We start from the raw sequence: 17,367 nt of genomic DNA, 5'->3' as shown, positions 1-17,367 counted from the left end.
AATACATTCTTTGCACATTTTCCCCCCAGCAAGTGCTGTCACAGCTAAGACAATAACATTCTGTTTAATTTGCCAATAATTTATACGGCAAAACCACTAAAATGTGCTTAATCCTTGAAGAGATTCAGTTGCTTGACTCCAGATTTCAAAGAAAAGCATGCAAATGCAGCAACAAAATGCATTCCGTTTAATCAACTGAACACATAACAGACTGATTCACATTGTTTTATGGTATCAAATAACAGTTTCTGATGTGATTCCATGTGGGAGAAAAGGAGAAGGTTTCTGCAAGTATATTTTGGCAGGGTACTAGGAGAGGTCCCAGACAGCTGATTTCTTAATGAAGTGTTAAAGGTTTCCAAAATTTAACTCTCATAGGAAAATAAAAACTTCCCCTCCCTACTATGTCTTTAACAGAAAGAAAAGATCGCAAAAATCAGCTAAGTATGCCAGTTTTAACTCACTTAATTGCTAGAAAATGTAATTTCCTTATTTTAAGGTAAAGACAGTATTTGCTTGTATCCCACTATGTTAGTACTGCAGCAGATAAGCTATTAGGTTGCCAGGAAAAAAAAAAAAAAAAAAAAAAAAGAACAATATCAGGACAAACCATTTGGAAGCAGAGCTGAGAAGGGTCATCCAGCAAAGTCTATCGGAGCTGACAAAAATTGACACTTTTTATTTCAGTCAGAAAATAAAAGGGAAAGGGAAGGGAACCAAAGAAACCCTCTGTGGTTTTAAGTAAAATGAAATATAGTTCAGAATAATTAAGGCATTTTTACAGTACAGAGATATGAAGGAAGAAATGTTATTCTAGAGAATGAACTGCAATGTGTCTGGGAAAACATATGGAGAGAGAAGGGGAAAAAATTAAAAGAGATGTAGACACATTCAATTTGGTGGCAGCAAAAAGTTCTAGCCACAACTGCAAGCTGGCAATGCTCAGAAAAGGTTGTAGTTCCACCAAAACACCTCAAGTCCGAAATTTCAAATATATTTTCACTTTATTTTATGAATGCCCATCAGATATATATCTTTGATGCTACAGCACACTGGTTGAATAAAAATCAACGACATAAAAACCCTCTTCATAAAAGATCCAAGAAGTGAAGTCCCAAAGCCATGACCATTTACTCCGTGAGCATATCATCTCTGACAACCATATATAAATGACATCATGACGACAAACACAATGTACAATAATAAGTGTGCAATGATACAAAATATACAAAAAGGAATGTGTATTTAATATACATTCAACAATACCCCATAAAAATCTTTGTTGGGAAAGTGAAGTGCCTTTTCAAGAACAACAAAAAATGTACACCACTTCTGTAAAGATGCCTGAAGTATCTTCCATCAAAAGAGTAAAGCCCGTGTTCTGTGACAGGAGATATAAAAAAGATGAGCTGAATTTTCCCTAAAGAAACAAAAAAAAAAATCTAAACTTCATAAATTTTTCGTCCACATCTGTAGTATAATAAAATATTCGGAGTGCAGAAAATTCAGTTTAATTTAAATTTTACTTAATAGGGCCTTCTTTTATAGATAGATGTAGCTCAGTCATATAAAACCAAAAAATCTCTATTCCTTATTGTAAAAAGACCATTTCTGACCATGTGTCTCTTTTGGCTTTGATGCATTCCACAATTCACATAATTTTACAGGAACGGAAATACGAGTCTGACCGGAGGTCAGCATAAGATGGGTTCCTCATTTTCTCCAGGCTCTATACAAGTCTTGTATATTTTTTCCTAAATATTTTTTGCCTAATTTTCAGATTCCTTTGAGTCTGACTTCAGCAGGAATTTCAGGAAATGATTAGGGTGGGCATTATGAAGATCTCATGCTTACAAAGTGGCTGACTTTATGAAGTCCACCTAGCCTCCAGTTTTCAGGGCAACATGTTGTGCCCTCCTTTCCAAGCAGGTACTTGCATTGACAGCAGAAAGCATTTAGATGCTGAGCTGCATAAGTGCACAAGCCACGCTCAGCTCCCCTGGGCATACATCCTCATTCCTTGCCCAGGTCCAGAAGCAGAGGTGGCTGAGTATTTCTAATAAGCCCCTTAGCTGATAAAGCTGATCCCTGATCTCCAAAAGTAGAGATTCTTGCCTTACTTCCAGAGTTCAGCCTTTGCTGGCTTGCAGTCTATGGGAAGGTGGCATATTGGCAGCCCAAGGGAGGGGAGTGAAACTGCCACCAACCTCTCTTAAAAGGACAAGCTTCCAAAGAGAGCACTGAATGCCGCTTCCACTGTAGATACCATTTTCCTTGTCTTTATAGAGCTTGAGCCTGCTATTGCCTGTAAACTCATGGGCCCAGATCTGCAATTTATACTACATCAGCTAACACATTTATATTCAATGGCATCAGGTTTTACTCCGATCCTGATTGCCATGGATTAGTCATCAGAATGGGTTCAACTTGCAGGTGCAAAACCATGCCTCTTGTATCAGAGGTCAATGCAGACCATCAAGCCCTTCAAAACATGAAAATCAAAAGCATTCTCCAGAGTTCAACACTCACCTGAGGCCCATTCCCAGTACCATTCACAATTTTCATTTCAAGAAAGACTCACAGTTATGCTGCTAAAGGACAATACACAACATTTGCAGGAGGTTTCAAGCCTCTCTGAAAATCATTCTTATGAATATGTGGAGAAGGAATGATAGGAAATGAAAGGTACCTATAAATCACATGGCATGCCTGAGTGATGCTCAGGTGAATGCAAAAAATCACGTTATTTGCAGTACGTATATCTCTTCCTGAGTTGAATTTCATTCCCAGTATGGAATCCAAGCATCTGCTTTCTTTTTTGGCAAGGTACTCAATCGCGTGATAAGGCAATCCAATTTTCTGGTTTGCTTTCTGTCTTCTTTCTTCCTAAATGGCTGAGCATTTCTCACTGAGATCAACACTACAATGTGTGCCAGAACATGTTTAAAATATGGTCCTGTAAAAATAGAAATCAGGTTTGTTTCTTTGAAGGCAGCATTAATTATTCATATATTCTGGGATCTTGAAGATTTCAGCTGAACAGATTCAAAGTGATCGTCTTTTTCCTGCAATGGAAAAAACAGGTTTCAGTCAATTGGGATTCCTCAAATTCACTCCACCAGTTGTTACAGACACTTGTCTTAATATCTCCAGAGCAGCTGTTGCCAAAGACTTCACTTCACTTCTACCACAGTAACTAAGAGTACAGTTTGACCTTTTCATTATTATTTAATAAAACTACTCATTATGAAAAAGAAATAATGCAAAATTGTCAAAATTCTGTGAAGAAGAAAGCCAAGAAAAAAGCCAAGAAGAGAAAGAAAATTTTTCATGGTACTTACTTTAGAGGGTGCAGGGAAGGTTTGCATTACATACTCATAGTATACAACAGATAGCCAGAGCTGGGGAGTTGCAAGATAGCCATACGTATTCTTATAATTTCTTAGTAATTTGTTCACTACATTGAAGAAAATGTTTAGAGCAAGGCCTGTGAATGTGAACACCACTACCCTACTCCTGGATGTCCATCCCTACTCCTCCTTGGGAAGACCCACAGGAGAAAAAGTCTACAAATCCTCTGAATCTAAAAATCAGGGCTGGATTTTGCCTTCTGTTTTTCCTGCTAAGTGACAGTCCAGCCCATCTGCCCAGCAGGTATCAGGGTGTGAAGTGTGGACATACGCATTACTGTGTGTATGAACAACCCAACAGCCCACACAGGAGCTATCAAAGAGCCCTAACAAAACTACTCACTAGGAAATGCTGGCTCTTGCTTTGTGTACCCACCATTTATACTTGTTGATGCATGCAAACATTCTGGAAAATATGTTAAGCTCACGATCTGGTCTTTAAAGCAGTCTCCATCAGAGATCAGGACAGCCTGATGCAGATGTGAGAATGAGCAGGGGAGAAAATTGTCCTACGTTTGCCTACAGCGGAGAACATATTTCTTCTTCTGAAGGACCTGGAATTGTTATGCTGGAGACAACAGATGGAAGTAGAACAGCTTCCAACCTGAAGCAGTTTCATAATTCTTTAATTTCTATATTCTCATTAAAAATAATAGTTGTTTCTTTCTATATTACAGGCCTAGACCTGAATTCCTTGGGTACTCAAAGCCATTAATAGCTTCCTGAGATGTTTTGCCTCAAAGAAATGCCATTGCCTGAAGCTCGAACATATAGTTAGGATGCTTCAAATTTTTCTTTATCTCTCAGTTTACATTTCTCCTCTTTTTCTCCACTGTTTCCTCTACGTATTTTTTCTATATTTTACATGCAAATGCAGCAGGAGATGAATTTCCTCAGCTTTTGCACAAATGAAAAATGATGCCTATAACGTTTGTTTTGGAGAAATATATATTAAATTCCAGTTGTCTGCAGGGATAGAGGACACAGATTTCAGTAAGCTAATGAGGTACTTTAAGCCGAGTTTGCCAGCTATGATTATCTAGCAGGAAAAAAGGAACCAGCTTAGAAATATCTGACAGGCTGGTTTAAAAAGGAGAGAATACTCAGGGAGCCTGCTACAATGGATAGAGGAACTTTAAAAAACTGTTTTTGAGTCCAAATAGGCATTCAAGTGGTCTGAATGCTAAAGTAGTAAGGCTTACTTTAAAGAAAAAAAAACACTTCTCCCATGCTATCGTCTCTATACTTCTAATCAGGCAGAAGCCAGTGGTTGGTGCTGCAAATGGAGTCAGCAGAGCTTTTACAGTTATCAGGCGTACAGCAAAACATGACCCTCACCAGCAGCACTGATCATTACACTCAGCTACAGCCAGCCAAGCCATTACATGCACACAAAAAAATATCATCAGTGTTTCAAAGTCATTCTCTTCCTGTACAATTCAAAATGGAATCAACTTCCATTTTTGTAACACCTTCACAAAATTTGATGTGATTTCATTTTATTTACATTTTCAATATTCTTAGCATTATATTCTGCTCCTTTCCGCAAGAAATTATATTGATTTTGCAAGGCAAATATTCAGGCTGGGAGCAAGAGGAAGTTCTGCAAATTAGCTGTGTAACTGTACCATCCTAGGAGAGAGATCTGGGGAACAGGTAGTATGGAAAGAAGAAAGCAGTTTGACAAAAAAAAAAAAAATAAGAGAACAAAGAGAAGGGAAAAATGGGGAAAAGAAAAGAGACACAAAGGTTTTGTTACATTGCACTCAATCACAGAAAGGAAATAATGAACACTCAAAATTCTCAAAATTCAAGCAAACAAAAAAGTGACTTCTCAAAAGATTTCATTATTATTAGTGAAGGAACCTTCTTATTTTGAAACAACCCTCTTTGGCAAAACTGTTTGAAAGAGAAAATGTCAATAACCTTTATCCTGGTCATAATAGATGCCCCAGCTCGACTGCCTTAAAGACAATAACAGCTTTCCCATTGACTGCAAGGCATTTGGAATAAAGACCAGAGTGCTTGTGGGATCTACCATGACAGTCCTCTGTTGGTCCCCTGAGGGACACTGAAAGGGGTAAAGCAAAAGTATTCAGACATATAACAATACTGCATCATGTGCTGCAGAAAAAATGCTTAGTGCTGCTGCTGTCTACTGAAACAGAGGAGGTTGCTGCATTGGGGGACAGGTTTTGGCTGATGCCTCTCTTCATCTGAATCGTATAATGCTGGAAATTATGGTTCTCAAGGCAGCCATGAGGCCAGCCCAGGTGAGTGGCAGGCAGCTGGCTAGTGGCTATGTTCCCAATATTAATTTTCTTTATCTATAACGGCTGTGTTTGCCTCAGTGGAGGAATCTGGTAGGAATCAAGGAAGAGGGGTTCCCCCTGCCGCTGACTGCTCTTTTTAGGCATGACCCATACAGTAAAGAACACTGTGGAAAGCTCTCTGCAGAAGAGGGAGTGTTTCCTCAATGCCCCACAGCATTTATCATTATTCCTTCTGTGGATTTCAGCAGGTCGACTATGGACTGGGTGACGTGTGCATGGGAGGCTGCACAAAGCACTGTGCAAATTAGCATCGCAGCCTCATCACATCCAGTAATAAATAACGGTAATAATTATTTTTAGTATTAATAGTAGTAATTACTACTTACCTTCGTTGCCAAGGATTTGAGCTTCCCCAGCAGTGACTGCTTATTTGAATATACTATTTCTTCTTCATTATCTTCTCCTTCCATTATAGCACAACTGTCAGCAGCTGGCAGCTCACACTCTTTTGAGTTCGCTGTCATCACTAATTTGGAATATTTATACTCCAGCCTGGAGATATAAAGCCAGACAGGTATTGTTTTTTTATGAATGTCCCATATTTAAAGTTTTTGTAATTTAGATTATCTGAAGGCCTTCCAGATAGGTACTTCTGAGGTAATTACTAGGAATTGGATACTGTTCAATCATTAAAAATGCATAACCAGACGAGTATTAACAATACATTCAGTACCTGCTCTCCAGATTAGTTCTCTAACTTTAGAAGTCTCTAGAAAAAATCCATGTTTTTTTCCAAAAGACCGAGAGTAGGTATGTCAGAGTTTCCAAATTGTAGAATACGCGAGAGGACTTCCTGAGGCAACAGCAGCTCTTACTACAGACTGTGTCAGGATCTACTTCACAACCCTGTCCAAAAGGCTTTGGGGGTGAGAAAAGGTGTGTAACAGTGTGAGGTGGGGACCACAATGCTGGCACCCAGGTTTGCTGAAGCTGGATATAGCAGGGGGAGATGAGATACTATGGAGGTGGAGTCACAGTTTGAAGGTTTATGGCATGAGGACATGTTCAGGATGCAGAGGACAAGAATGGGGAACAGACGGTATGTTCAGTCTGACAGACAGGGATCTTTGTGTGTACCAGACATATCCTGCCCAAATAGACCTAAGCAATATACAGTCAGGAATCCTATTTCAACCCCACTGAGAAGTATGAAGTAGACTGAAGGGAGATCCTTTTGGTCTTCAGACCTTGAGAAAGCCGTGTTGCTTCAGGACCTAAAGTCAACCTCAAAATCTCAGGGGTTAAAAAGACAGATCCTATTGGGAAATCATCCCATAACAAATTATTGTATATTCCTTTGTGAGCATTTTTGACAGCCATTGTTGGCAGAAGAAATCTCATCTTGGTGGATTAACTGATCCAACACAGCATTTTTCATCAACATTGTCAGAAGTTCAGATCCATGAAATGTCTTTCTGTACACCACATCAAACTTACTTTTATATGCAACACAATTTGCAGTACTTACTTCTGGTTCTTCTTCCAAAAATAGCAGGTCAAGGCTATGAGCAAAACGGCTGTGAAAGCACCAACACCAGCTCCAACCTTTAGCCAAAAATCCACCGTTTCACAAGTGCTGGTTCTTTTCTCTGGCAAGGGAACCCCTTTAATGCAATGCTTTGGCTCATTCCATACATACAAGGTTTCCTTTCAAGCAGAAAGCATAGAATAAACAAAAAGTGAGCTGTTTATAGAAACTATTCAGAGCTGAAGAAAACAAGCAAGTTTTAGGTTAGACGTCTTTTCAATAAAAACAAACCAAAGCCTGTACTTCAGGTTTTCAGATTCTACGTGCAGTCATATTTGTCTGCTCTATTGTCCCCTTGACTGTGACTGCAGGTTCAGACATGATAAAAGGGTTTCCTCTTCTTTATTGATCTTCGCCTGACACAGTTTGGTTTGGATAGGGATTATGAATTGGTTGTGCCTGCTTTGGAGATGTTTATCAACAGTTCTGAAACAGTGAAAGGACTTCCAAATATTTGACCAGGGAAGGCAGTAGCAAAAAAAGTTGCTAACAAAGTAGAATGAATTTCTAAACCGAAATTCTGAACCCTTCCCTAGTCTGCTTTGATGTTTATGGCTGTTTAGGGATTGAAGTCCTTTGGGCACTCCATCCTATACAAACAGCTGCCTGCACATATGAATGAATCCGGAGTTTAGTTCCCTACATGTACAGGCACAACCCAGCTCTCCTCCAGAAACCATACTGCTTTTCCAGTATGTGCTATGGGCACAAATATCCCTGAGTCTCAACACAGCTCCTGACTGATATACGGCTTGCACCCAGCCAGCTCAGAGTGTGCACTGAGATTCCCCAATTCTACCTGCACTTAACATGTCCACTTACACACTGAATTTCAACAGCATCCAAGTTTTACCCAAATGAACCCATGTGACTTGGAGCTGGGGGTGCTGTACCTGAAATCCTTTTTTACAGGCTCCCTCAATCTCATGGTAGTCTTGCTCCGTGCACAGAGGGCAAGCTTCTGCACTTTCCCACATGAAGTAGAAAGTGCACCCATCACAGGTGCCAGCAGGGCATGAGCTAGGAGGAGAGAGAAGCTTTATTATCACTTATGAAACGTTCTGGAGTTTGCATCCTCACTCCATATTGTGTTGCTGAAGACTGGTAGTGGTAAGTACAATAAATGGGTAAACATCCACCACGTCAGCAGATGGAAAAATCTGGGGGAAGAATTTTTCCATTTAAAAAGTGCTGTCAAAAGTGAAAACAGATGTTGGACTGTCAAAGGTCTAAAGAAACAGTTCAGAGTTCCTGGCAGTGAGCGCTACCTACACACCTAAAATGAAGAGAAGAAAAAGAAGCAAGCCTTGGAGACCAGTAGTACTACTCCAGTGTTTCACCATCACGAGTTAGAGCAGTGTGCCTCTCACTATTCTCCTGCACTGGGTGATTGTTCCACATGAATGCTACAAGCAGTTCCTGCTGTTGTTACAATGATGTCTGGGTGATGTCACCCACATGGAATATACTTGTCTTGTCATGGTTAATTACTAGAAGGATGTTCACCAGTTAATGAAGAGGTAACAGCTTCTCTTAGTCTAAGAAAGACTAATGGACCTATTATGTATTCAGCTGGCAGAACAAAGTTGTGCTGGCAATGCCGGGACTTTCACGCAGCTTTTGCTCCTGACAACCGCATCAGTTCTAACAGCAGCAGCGACCAAAAGTCCCTGCACAAAATTGGGTTGTGTAAATGTGAAATGTACCCATACAGAAAAATTGACTTATTTTTTTCTTAAATCGACTTTTTCCTGTGTCATCTGGAAAGCTGTTACCCTGATTTGAAGGATTGAAAAGTCCACAGAGCTAAAAGCTAGAAGAGAATAATTGATAACTATGCTCTCTGGACTATGGAATATTGCTTTGCTGCATATGACAAGAGCATTGACAGACCTTTCTCCTCTTTCATCTCTTTCGTCTTATGCTGCAACTTCACATGATACTAAACAGTGTCTGGAGGATCAATGAGTTACATGCAATATTATATGACATTTATCAGGTACCTCAGTGTTTGAAAACGTCTGACTTCTGAGCTAATCAAAGGGGGACTAGGAAGGGAGAAGTCAACAAGAAATGAGATACAGTATGTCATATCATCTATGTGCTGTTTCTACCTATCCTCATGCTGTTAAAAGCAAGGTAGGTTACTCCTCTCACCACAGGTGAGTTATCTATCACAGCTCACATCATGAGCTACCTACAACATCTCTTTCCACAGAGTTTAAATTGCAGATGGTCTGAAGGGACATGATAGGCATACAGGTCCCCAGAACAAGGCCTTCACCTGTGAGAAATGAGTGAGACCTCCTGGCGGGTTGATGAGGGAGACAGCACTTTTCATTGCTGTTGAGTAAAGTCACTAATGAATTTTGTAAAGGTTGCCTGAGGCACTACTAGGATACAAATACTTAAATACCCGGGCACAGAAAGTTCTCCTTGGTCCGGTTTGTTGGGGTTGCATCTCATTGTCACAACAGTTGTACGACCATTTTCACAGGAGGTTGTCACTGTTGAAGACCTAATATGAAACAAGAGGAAGAATGTGCAGTCAGAAATATGTTTCCACTACAGAAAAAGTGCTCTGAGATGTCACTCAGGGAGCTGCTCTGTTCGAATTCTGCCGAGCCAAGGAATAAACCTGCCCAGAAAACAGGATAGAAAAACAGAATTGCTGGCACTGTGTATGGTGAGTAACTTGGATGGAGGGCTTATGATGTCTCGGTCTTTGCCCAGAAACTTAAGAATCACCCTGTCCTGAAACAGCAGAAGGCAAAGAGTATTCAAAAACTGCACCTTATTCCAGCAAGACAAACACTGTAAACCAAATTAACAATATGCTCAAAGTAGGGTCACTACTGTGGGGTTCAGTCTGCAGAATCAGACACTTAAATTTAAACGTTTACTTGTGCATGAAGTGTTGATATCAAAATTGGTATAGACAATTAAAAACTATCACTGAAGCCAACACAGAGAGCCAATCAGTACAACAGAAGTAGGTATGTGCCTTAGGATAACCTGAATTGTCCCACAGCTCCGGAGACTGAACTTAGAAACTCAGTTCACATGCAGACACCAGCATGTAGGCATCTTAATTGAGGTGATATTTGAGCTAATTCTTATCCAAACTGAGATATTCTTGATATGGAGGAAAGTGAAGAATAGGAAAAAGCATACTAACAACTTTGCAGATTGGAACAATTCTTTTTAACATGGTTCGGATCATTTTTATAACATAAACTAATAACAAATTAATGTAAAAGAAAATGGACAATGGACATATCAAAGTCATATATGACAATGTATGGAAAATAACATGACATTGGAAGTGGCACTTAGATGAATCAAAGTTCTGGTATCACTGTCTGTCCACACATCAAGTGTAATTTAGATTTGAGTAAACAGTGTTGGCTGATTTCAAAAGATGTTCTTCAATATGCCAATCATTATCAGCCAGATAGTGATTGAAGTGAGAAAGGTTAAAGGCGGATTAAAGATCTTCCCTCACAACTTTAGTTTCCTTTAAACAAATGAAAGTTGAGGTATTAATAATCAGTATTTTTTACCTACTTGTAAAAGAAATGCACATCAGGTACTTTGCTTGGAGAAGGAGGAAACAAGTCTGTCTTGATGCTGATATTTTCCAGTGTTGTTTCAACAGTAGCTCCTAAAATTTGAGAAAAATATAAAAATAAAAGGAACAAGCTAGGAATGGATTTCTGAGGGGTTCACGTGTAATATTTTCTCAGTGTGCAAGGTATGTTTTTCACATAATAGCATTTCATGACTTTATTATACATTGTACATTTTCCTTTATTCTAACTGAACTTTGCAGATTTGTATGTTCCTCATACTGTCTGATTTCCTCCTACAGACAAAACAAAATAAAAATTAATAAAACAACACCAATGTAAATTGATTATACTCTTTTGTCTGAATTTAAGTTTACCAGAAGATACTACAGAATCATAAATTAACTCAGGTTGGGAAGGGACCTCTGGAGATCGTATGATCCAACCAACTGCTCAAAGCATATGCCTTGCTTATGATGCTTGTACGTATAACTCTTAACACATCATAATCATAACACCCCGAGCAATCTGTAGTATTGCAGGGGAAAAAAATGCAATGACAAAATTCAGAAGTATTATGGATTCATAGAGAAGCCTTGATGGCAAATTTTGGATAAAATGACAGGCTGATGTGTAGAATAACACAGGTCTGCATGAATTTTGGAGGAGAGCTGAGAAAGAGGAAAACTCAAGTAACCCAATTTCTCGCATATCTTTTCAATCCCATGAACCGGATAACAGAAAATATTGGTGCTGCATTGCAACATTTCAGAAAGAGGGAGATGTACAAATGGGACAGACTGCATCCTCCTGGTGAGGTGAACAATTGCTAGAACTGTAATAGAAGCAAAGTGGTAGCAGCCAGCAACTGATGGGAAGATGGGCAAGGCAAAGAGTTTTCTTCTTGTTCTTACAACAGGTCAGACAACCTGGCTGCATTCTCAGGACAAGTCAGAGCCTGTGATCATGGAAGCACAGGGATCAATGAGCCCATTAACATTCCTGAGGTGGTCATGCAGAGGATGCTTGCAGAGCATCATAGCAACACAGAACAAATATGAGCTGTGTTGCAGCAGCCATCAGGAACATGCAAAGAAAGATATCAGGTTATTGTGGAGGGGCTTCCATTATGAGAACACACACAGGAATCACTTGGATGATCACTTCTTCTCCTCAAAGACATTGCATCTAACACAGAGTAACTTAAATTTGGATCTCGACCCAACAGACAGATATTCGTTACTCACTATACTGGAGATGATAGCTCCTAGGGACCTTATCAGAGGCAATGAGAGAATATTCCTATTCGATATGCAGAACTGCTCAGTTGGCATCCCTAAGTGCCATTTCCCAAAAATAAGAACACTAGAAGCAAAATCAAGTGTGGGGAAAAAAATGTTATTCCTTGGAAGATATTAATTAGATAGCTAAAAAGCCACAATCACTCTCTCAAGAATGACGATAGTTTTGACTAAGAGTCCACCTTGGATCCAAATAGCAGTAAAGAAGCAATTTAAATAAAAACATTGGCACAAGTTTAATGGAAGGGGAATAGAGAATCAAATAAAACTCTATTTAAATCAAAAGTTATGAGTTACAGAAATATGATAATGGATACTAAAGACTTCAGGGAAAAGCTTGTGTTTGGCAGCACTAGAAAAATTGTAAGTCTGAGGCTTTTTTAGAAATACTAGAAATAAAATATACCTTATGGATGGGAAAGGCAAACTTCAAGCACTTTAAAATGTAACCATAGTAGTAAAGAAAAAACAGCAGAAGATCTTGATATTTTTTCTCTGTATTAAGAAAAAATCAGGACTGCCTGCTTGCTTTCCAAGACAATGATTGAACACCTCATTCTTTCAATCCTCTAGCAGGAGAGGATTTTCTTATCTACTGGGGATACACACTTATAAACTAGCAAACTCATACCTATCAGTGACCAGGCTAATGGGATCTCCCACCTACAGATATTTGTCCTTAATAGAGCATTTAACGATAGTGAAAGGCCAGAAGACTGATAGAGAGGGAATATGGTGCAGAAATCCAGAAAGGACAAAACTGAACCAGATGATGAAGTGGCCAACCAATATGATGTGGCAAATTAAAAGAAATGGGAAGTGGAAGATGAGTTATAGTTAATGGATTGATACATAATAAGTACCAGTCAACATGAATTTATGGAGAACAGCTCCTGGTGAACAAATCTGATTTCATTCCTTGAGTGCTGATGAATTTGGTTGCTAAAGAAAATTATGTAAGTTTATCAAGTATTTCACTAATTACCACAAAATTCTAATTAAAGAGTTAGTAGTGTAATACCAATTAAGTACACGCTCTGGATTAAAAAATATTTAACTAACCAATTATAAAATTATCTGGCCATGGCAAATTGTCATCAAATGTGGTATGACTCAGACTTCTCTAGGCAATGACCTTGGAGTCCCAAAATGCAAGATGATCATCAGTGATATGCATGTAACTATATAATCACTATTGGTAAAGTATAGAAAAGACAAAGATGAAGAGGAACAGGAATACAATACAGAGCAACTTCATTCACTTGGTAAGCTGGTCCCACTGAAACTAAACATAATGAATGGAGCCAGGTACTACACGGGATGAAGGCCAGTCCTGAAGAAGAACATCCCTTGGACACTATAATTCTCAAAAAGATCTAGAGTGGACAACAAAACCAAGAAAACATCATGAAATCCCATAAGTTTGGAAGGGCTCAGATATTCAATCCCTGCAGGTAAATGCAAACGTGAAAGTGATTTTCATTCTCTTTATTGTGAATTAAATGCTGGAACAGTATTTCAGTCTGATGCCACAGTAAGGAAAGGTAATAACAAGTTACAGAGGTTGCAGAAAAATCCTCAAAAAGTATTCAGATGTTTGAGAGAAATACATGATAGCAACAGATTTGACAAACTTGGTGTGCTTCGTTTATGAGAAAAGTAGGCAAGACAGGGTGTGATGAGCAGGTGTGAAGAACCAAGTGTACAAAATATTTCTCCAGGAAGGAAAAAGTGGCTGTGAAATGGAGGAAAAATAACAAGAAACAAGTGCTGAAAACTGATGCCAAGCAAACTCAAACAGGAAATAAAGCTGCTTTAAAATAAAATATAGAGATAGTGTTTGGCCAGTGAGGGGGAAAAAAAAAAAGAAAAAAAAAAAAAAAGAAATACCAACAACTATGGAAAAGCTTTTACTTCTGGCACTCTTAAAAGTCCAGGCTGAATGCTCTTCCAAAGACGTGCTTTTGTCAAACACAAGTTTCTGGGCTCAATGCCAGGGAGCAAGTACAAACACTCTGTGCCTGAAATGGATAGGTGAACAGACTAAATGACTTCATTGTCTGATCTGGCCTTAGACTCTGGGAACTTGTGAGCCAGAACAATGCAAGACATAATGGTGTGCACTGCCCCATGCTGCTCTAAGTCTCCTCTTTCCTCACCTAATTATGTCCCAGCACCAGCTTCTTCTTCTGAAATTGCCTAGTGGGGACTAGGCATGGGCAGAAACACTTGGACTAATGGGACTACTACAGTGACTGGTCTTACCCTACATAAGGTGGGCAGGAAACATGAAAGAAAATGAGTTCTTTTTAGTTACGTTCTCCAGATTTTTGTGCTGAAATTCTATGCACCATGGGACCCACAAGACGAAACTTGGGAAGAGTGATTAATACAGGCAAGGAAAACAAAGGATGGGGGTGAGCCCTTACTCTTCTGCTAGTGCCATCAGCTGAACTGAACCAGCAGTAAAAGCAATGGCATTTGTCAAGATCTGCTTCACAGTTCAGAAACAAAGTTTGACCCTGGGACTGAATCTTGGGCTGCTCCCTACCCCACCCCCATGGTAATGCAGCACTGCTGAGCTGAGAAGGATTTACTTTGCAGTCCTAAATATATCAGAGAACATCCCTGACAAGTTTCCTCTCTAAAATACATCCACCTGTCCCTTTGTCTGGTATCTTCAAGCATTAGTCTACAACACAAATGGTTCTGGTAACCCTATCTTGGGGCTGGTGCTGTTCAATAACTTTATCAATAACATAGACAATGGGATCGAGGGCACCCTCTGCAAGTTTGCTGATAACACCAAGCTGAGCAGTGCAGTTGATACAACAGAAAGAAGGGATGCCATCCAAAGGCATCCAGACAAGCTTGAGAAGTGGGCCCATGTGAACTTAATGAGGTTCAGCAAGTCAAAGTTCAAGGTGCTGCACCTGGGTCAGGGCAATTCCAGACATGAGCACAGACTGGGAGAAGAACTCATTGAGAGCAGCCCTGCAGAGAGAGACTTCGGGGTTTTGGTGGATGAAGAGCTCAACATGAGCCAGCAGTGCGCGCGGGCAGCCCAGAAGGCAAACTGCGTCCTGGGCTGCATCAACAGAGGTGAGGCAAGCAGGTGGAGGGAGGGGATTGTGCCCCTCTGCTCTGCCTTGTGAGGCCCCACTTGGAGTGATGCATCCACTGGGGTCTGGAGCCCCCAGCACAAGAAAGATGTGGACCTGTTAGAGTGGGTCCAGAGGAGGCCACAAAGATGATCAGAGGGCTGGAGCAACTCTCCTCTGAAGACAGGCTGAGAGAGATGGGGATGTTCAACCTGAAGAAGAGAAGGCTCTGTGGAGACCTCATTGCAGCCTTTTAGTATTTAAAGGGGACTTAAAAAAAGATGGAGAGCAAGTTTTTACACAGGCAGATAGGGATAGACAAGGGGAAATGGTTTTAAACTAAAAGACGGGAGACTTAGATTAGATGTTTGTAGGAAATTCTTTACTCTGAGAGTGGTGAGGCCCTGTCCCAGGCTGCCCAGAGGAGCTGTGGCTGCCCCATCCCTGGCAGTGCCCAAGGCCAGGCTGGATGGGGCTTTGGGCAGCCTGGGCTGGTGGGAGGTGTCCCTGCCCATGGCAAGGGAGTTGAAACCGGGTGATCTTTAAGGCCCATTCTCACCCAAGCCATTCTATGATTCTATAATTATCTTCTACAGGACTTCAAAATACAGACATCTGCTCCATGTCAGGTACATCCTAAACATACATCAGGTACATCTTCAACACAGGAGAAGGATGAGAGGGATATATGTGACAGCTTTCTTTCCCAGGTCTTGGGAGCCAAGATACCATAACAAACAGCAGGCTTCCCGCAGAAAGGCACTGAGTATGTGGTCCTGGTGCACATTCAGTTTTCAGGGACTAAAAAGTCTCATTTCAGGTGGTTTGTTTTGTTGGTTTTTTTTTTGCTTGTTTGTTCTCTTCTGTGACCTAGAGCATTCACTTGCAGCAACATGCAAAAGACATAGCACGTACCTAAGAACCTGTCAGCAAGGCTGTTGGACTGCAGAGCCAAGGCCGTTCGGAAACCCTTGCTGTCTGAAGGAATGATGGTGGACTGACAGACAAAAGCTCCCACAAAGTTGGAAAAATCTTCTGATTCTGCAACCATGTCCTTCAGAGTAACATCTGTGATATTGTCATTGCAAATAGCCATCTTTTTCCCCTGCAGACAATCAGGAAAAATGGGGAAGCTGTTGGTTGCTGATAGGATGTGGAGAAGTTTGGGAGAAATTGCAAACTTCCTGATTGCAAACTGTATGAGCTTCATTCCTGTGTTTTAGAAACAACTTGATGTTTCTATCACGAGAGAAACAAATTGCAGCATTAAACTGTGCCATTGTGAAGGCTCCGATTAAGGCCTCGTATAGACTCAGGAACAAGATGTCACCTCTGCTATATGTCTTATCAAAAACCTGTGTACAAAGCACTTCTCTCTGTTTATCTTGACAGCACAGTGCTTGCAGAGCATAATAAAATGGCTTGGGAAAAAACAAAACAAAACATATTGCCTGTAAATAATATACTGTAGAATACCTCTTTATTTGAGGTTTAAACCAGATAAAATATTCTCAAAGCATGAATACATGAAAAACATAAACTGATACATAGCCTTCAAGGCTGCATTAATGTCACATGTCAAGACCAATGTTAGAATCTCAGAACAGCAGCAGTGAAAGGCAAATCAGCAAATTCAGCAGGCCTGACCCTCTAAAATGCCAAGCACACAGACTTGGTGCTATGGTTGACAGTACTGTAGTACCAGGGAAAAATGTTTGGGAAACGAAGACCAGATCCACAGGGGAGTATCTTTGTGAATCTATTTGTCACCAGCTCTAATTCAGGTCGGTAAGTATGTATTTAAGCCACAAAGAATGGAAACCTCTGTAAAGAAATATGACTACTGATTTGCCTCAACTCATGAAAACCCTTTGGTATATGGAAAAGAGACTTCAGAACTTTACAGGGACAAACATTAACGTAAACTGCACGCACTGGCTTTCATGGGGTAATACCCATCACTGCTACTGCTCCAAAATGTCAATTTATGTATGTGACAATATGCTCTGGTACCCTCCAAATCCCAGGGAAAACCCTGACTCAGGGAAACAGGCTGAAATATGCCACAGAAGCAGCAGAAACTGTTCTCGTTCATGGACTAAACACGTTTTTCCACCACTTCAAC

The 17,367-nt window shown here is 40.2% G+C and overlaps 1 protein-coding gene across 4 annotated transcripts in view; it reads right to left on the bottom strand.

Moving 5' to 3' along the window:
• Positions 1–985: 985 nt before the first annotated feature.
• Positions 986–17,367, bottom strand: part of ELAPOR2 (endosome-lysosome associated apoptosis and autophagy regulator family member 2) — a 102,384-nt gene continuing 86,002 nt past the window's right edge. For all 4 annotated transcript variants that reach the window (XM_040548038.1, XM_040548044.1, XM_040548052.1 and 1 more), the window contains 7 exons: positions 16,158–16,347; positions 10,839–10,935; positions 9,688–9,789; positions 8,165–8,291; positions 7,212–7,390; positions 6,070–6,235; positions 986–3,065 (listed from right to left, as the gene is read on the bottom strand). In XM_040548038.1, coding sequence (XP_040403972.1) covers positions 3,006–3,065; positions 6,070–6,235; positions 7,212–7,390; positions 8,165–8,291; positions 9,688–9,789; positions 10,839–10,935; positions 16,158–16,347 — 921 coding nt within the window. In that variant the 3' untranslated portion in view covers positions 986–3,005. The remainder of the gene's footprint in view (positions 3,066–6,069; positions 6,236–7,211; positions 7,391–8,164; positions 8,292–9,687; positions 9,790–10,838; positions 10,936–16,157; positions 16,348–17,367) is intronic.

Source organism: Cygnus olor, chromosome 1 (assembly GCF_009769625.2).
Source record: "Cygnus olor isolate bCygOlo1 chromosome 1, bCygOlo1.pri.v2, whole genome shotgun sequence".
Lineage (NCBI taxonomy): Eukaryota > Metazoa > Chordata > Aves > Anseriformes > Anatidae > Cygnus > Cygnus olor.
The sequence above is the reverse complement of the archived record's forward strand: the minus strand, read 5'-3'. Positions and strand labels throughout refer to the sequence as shown.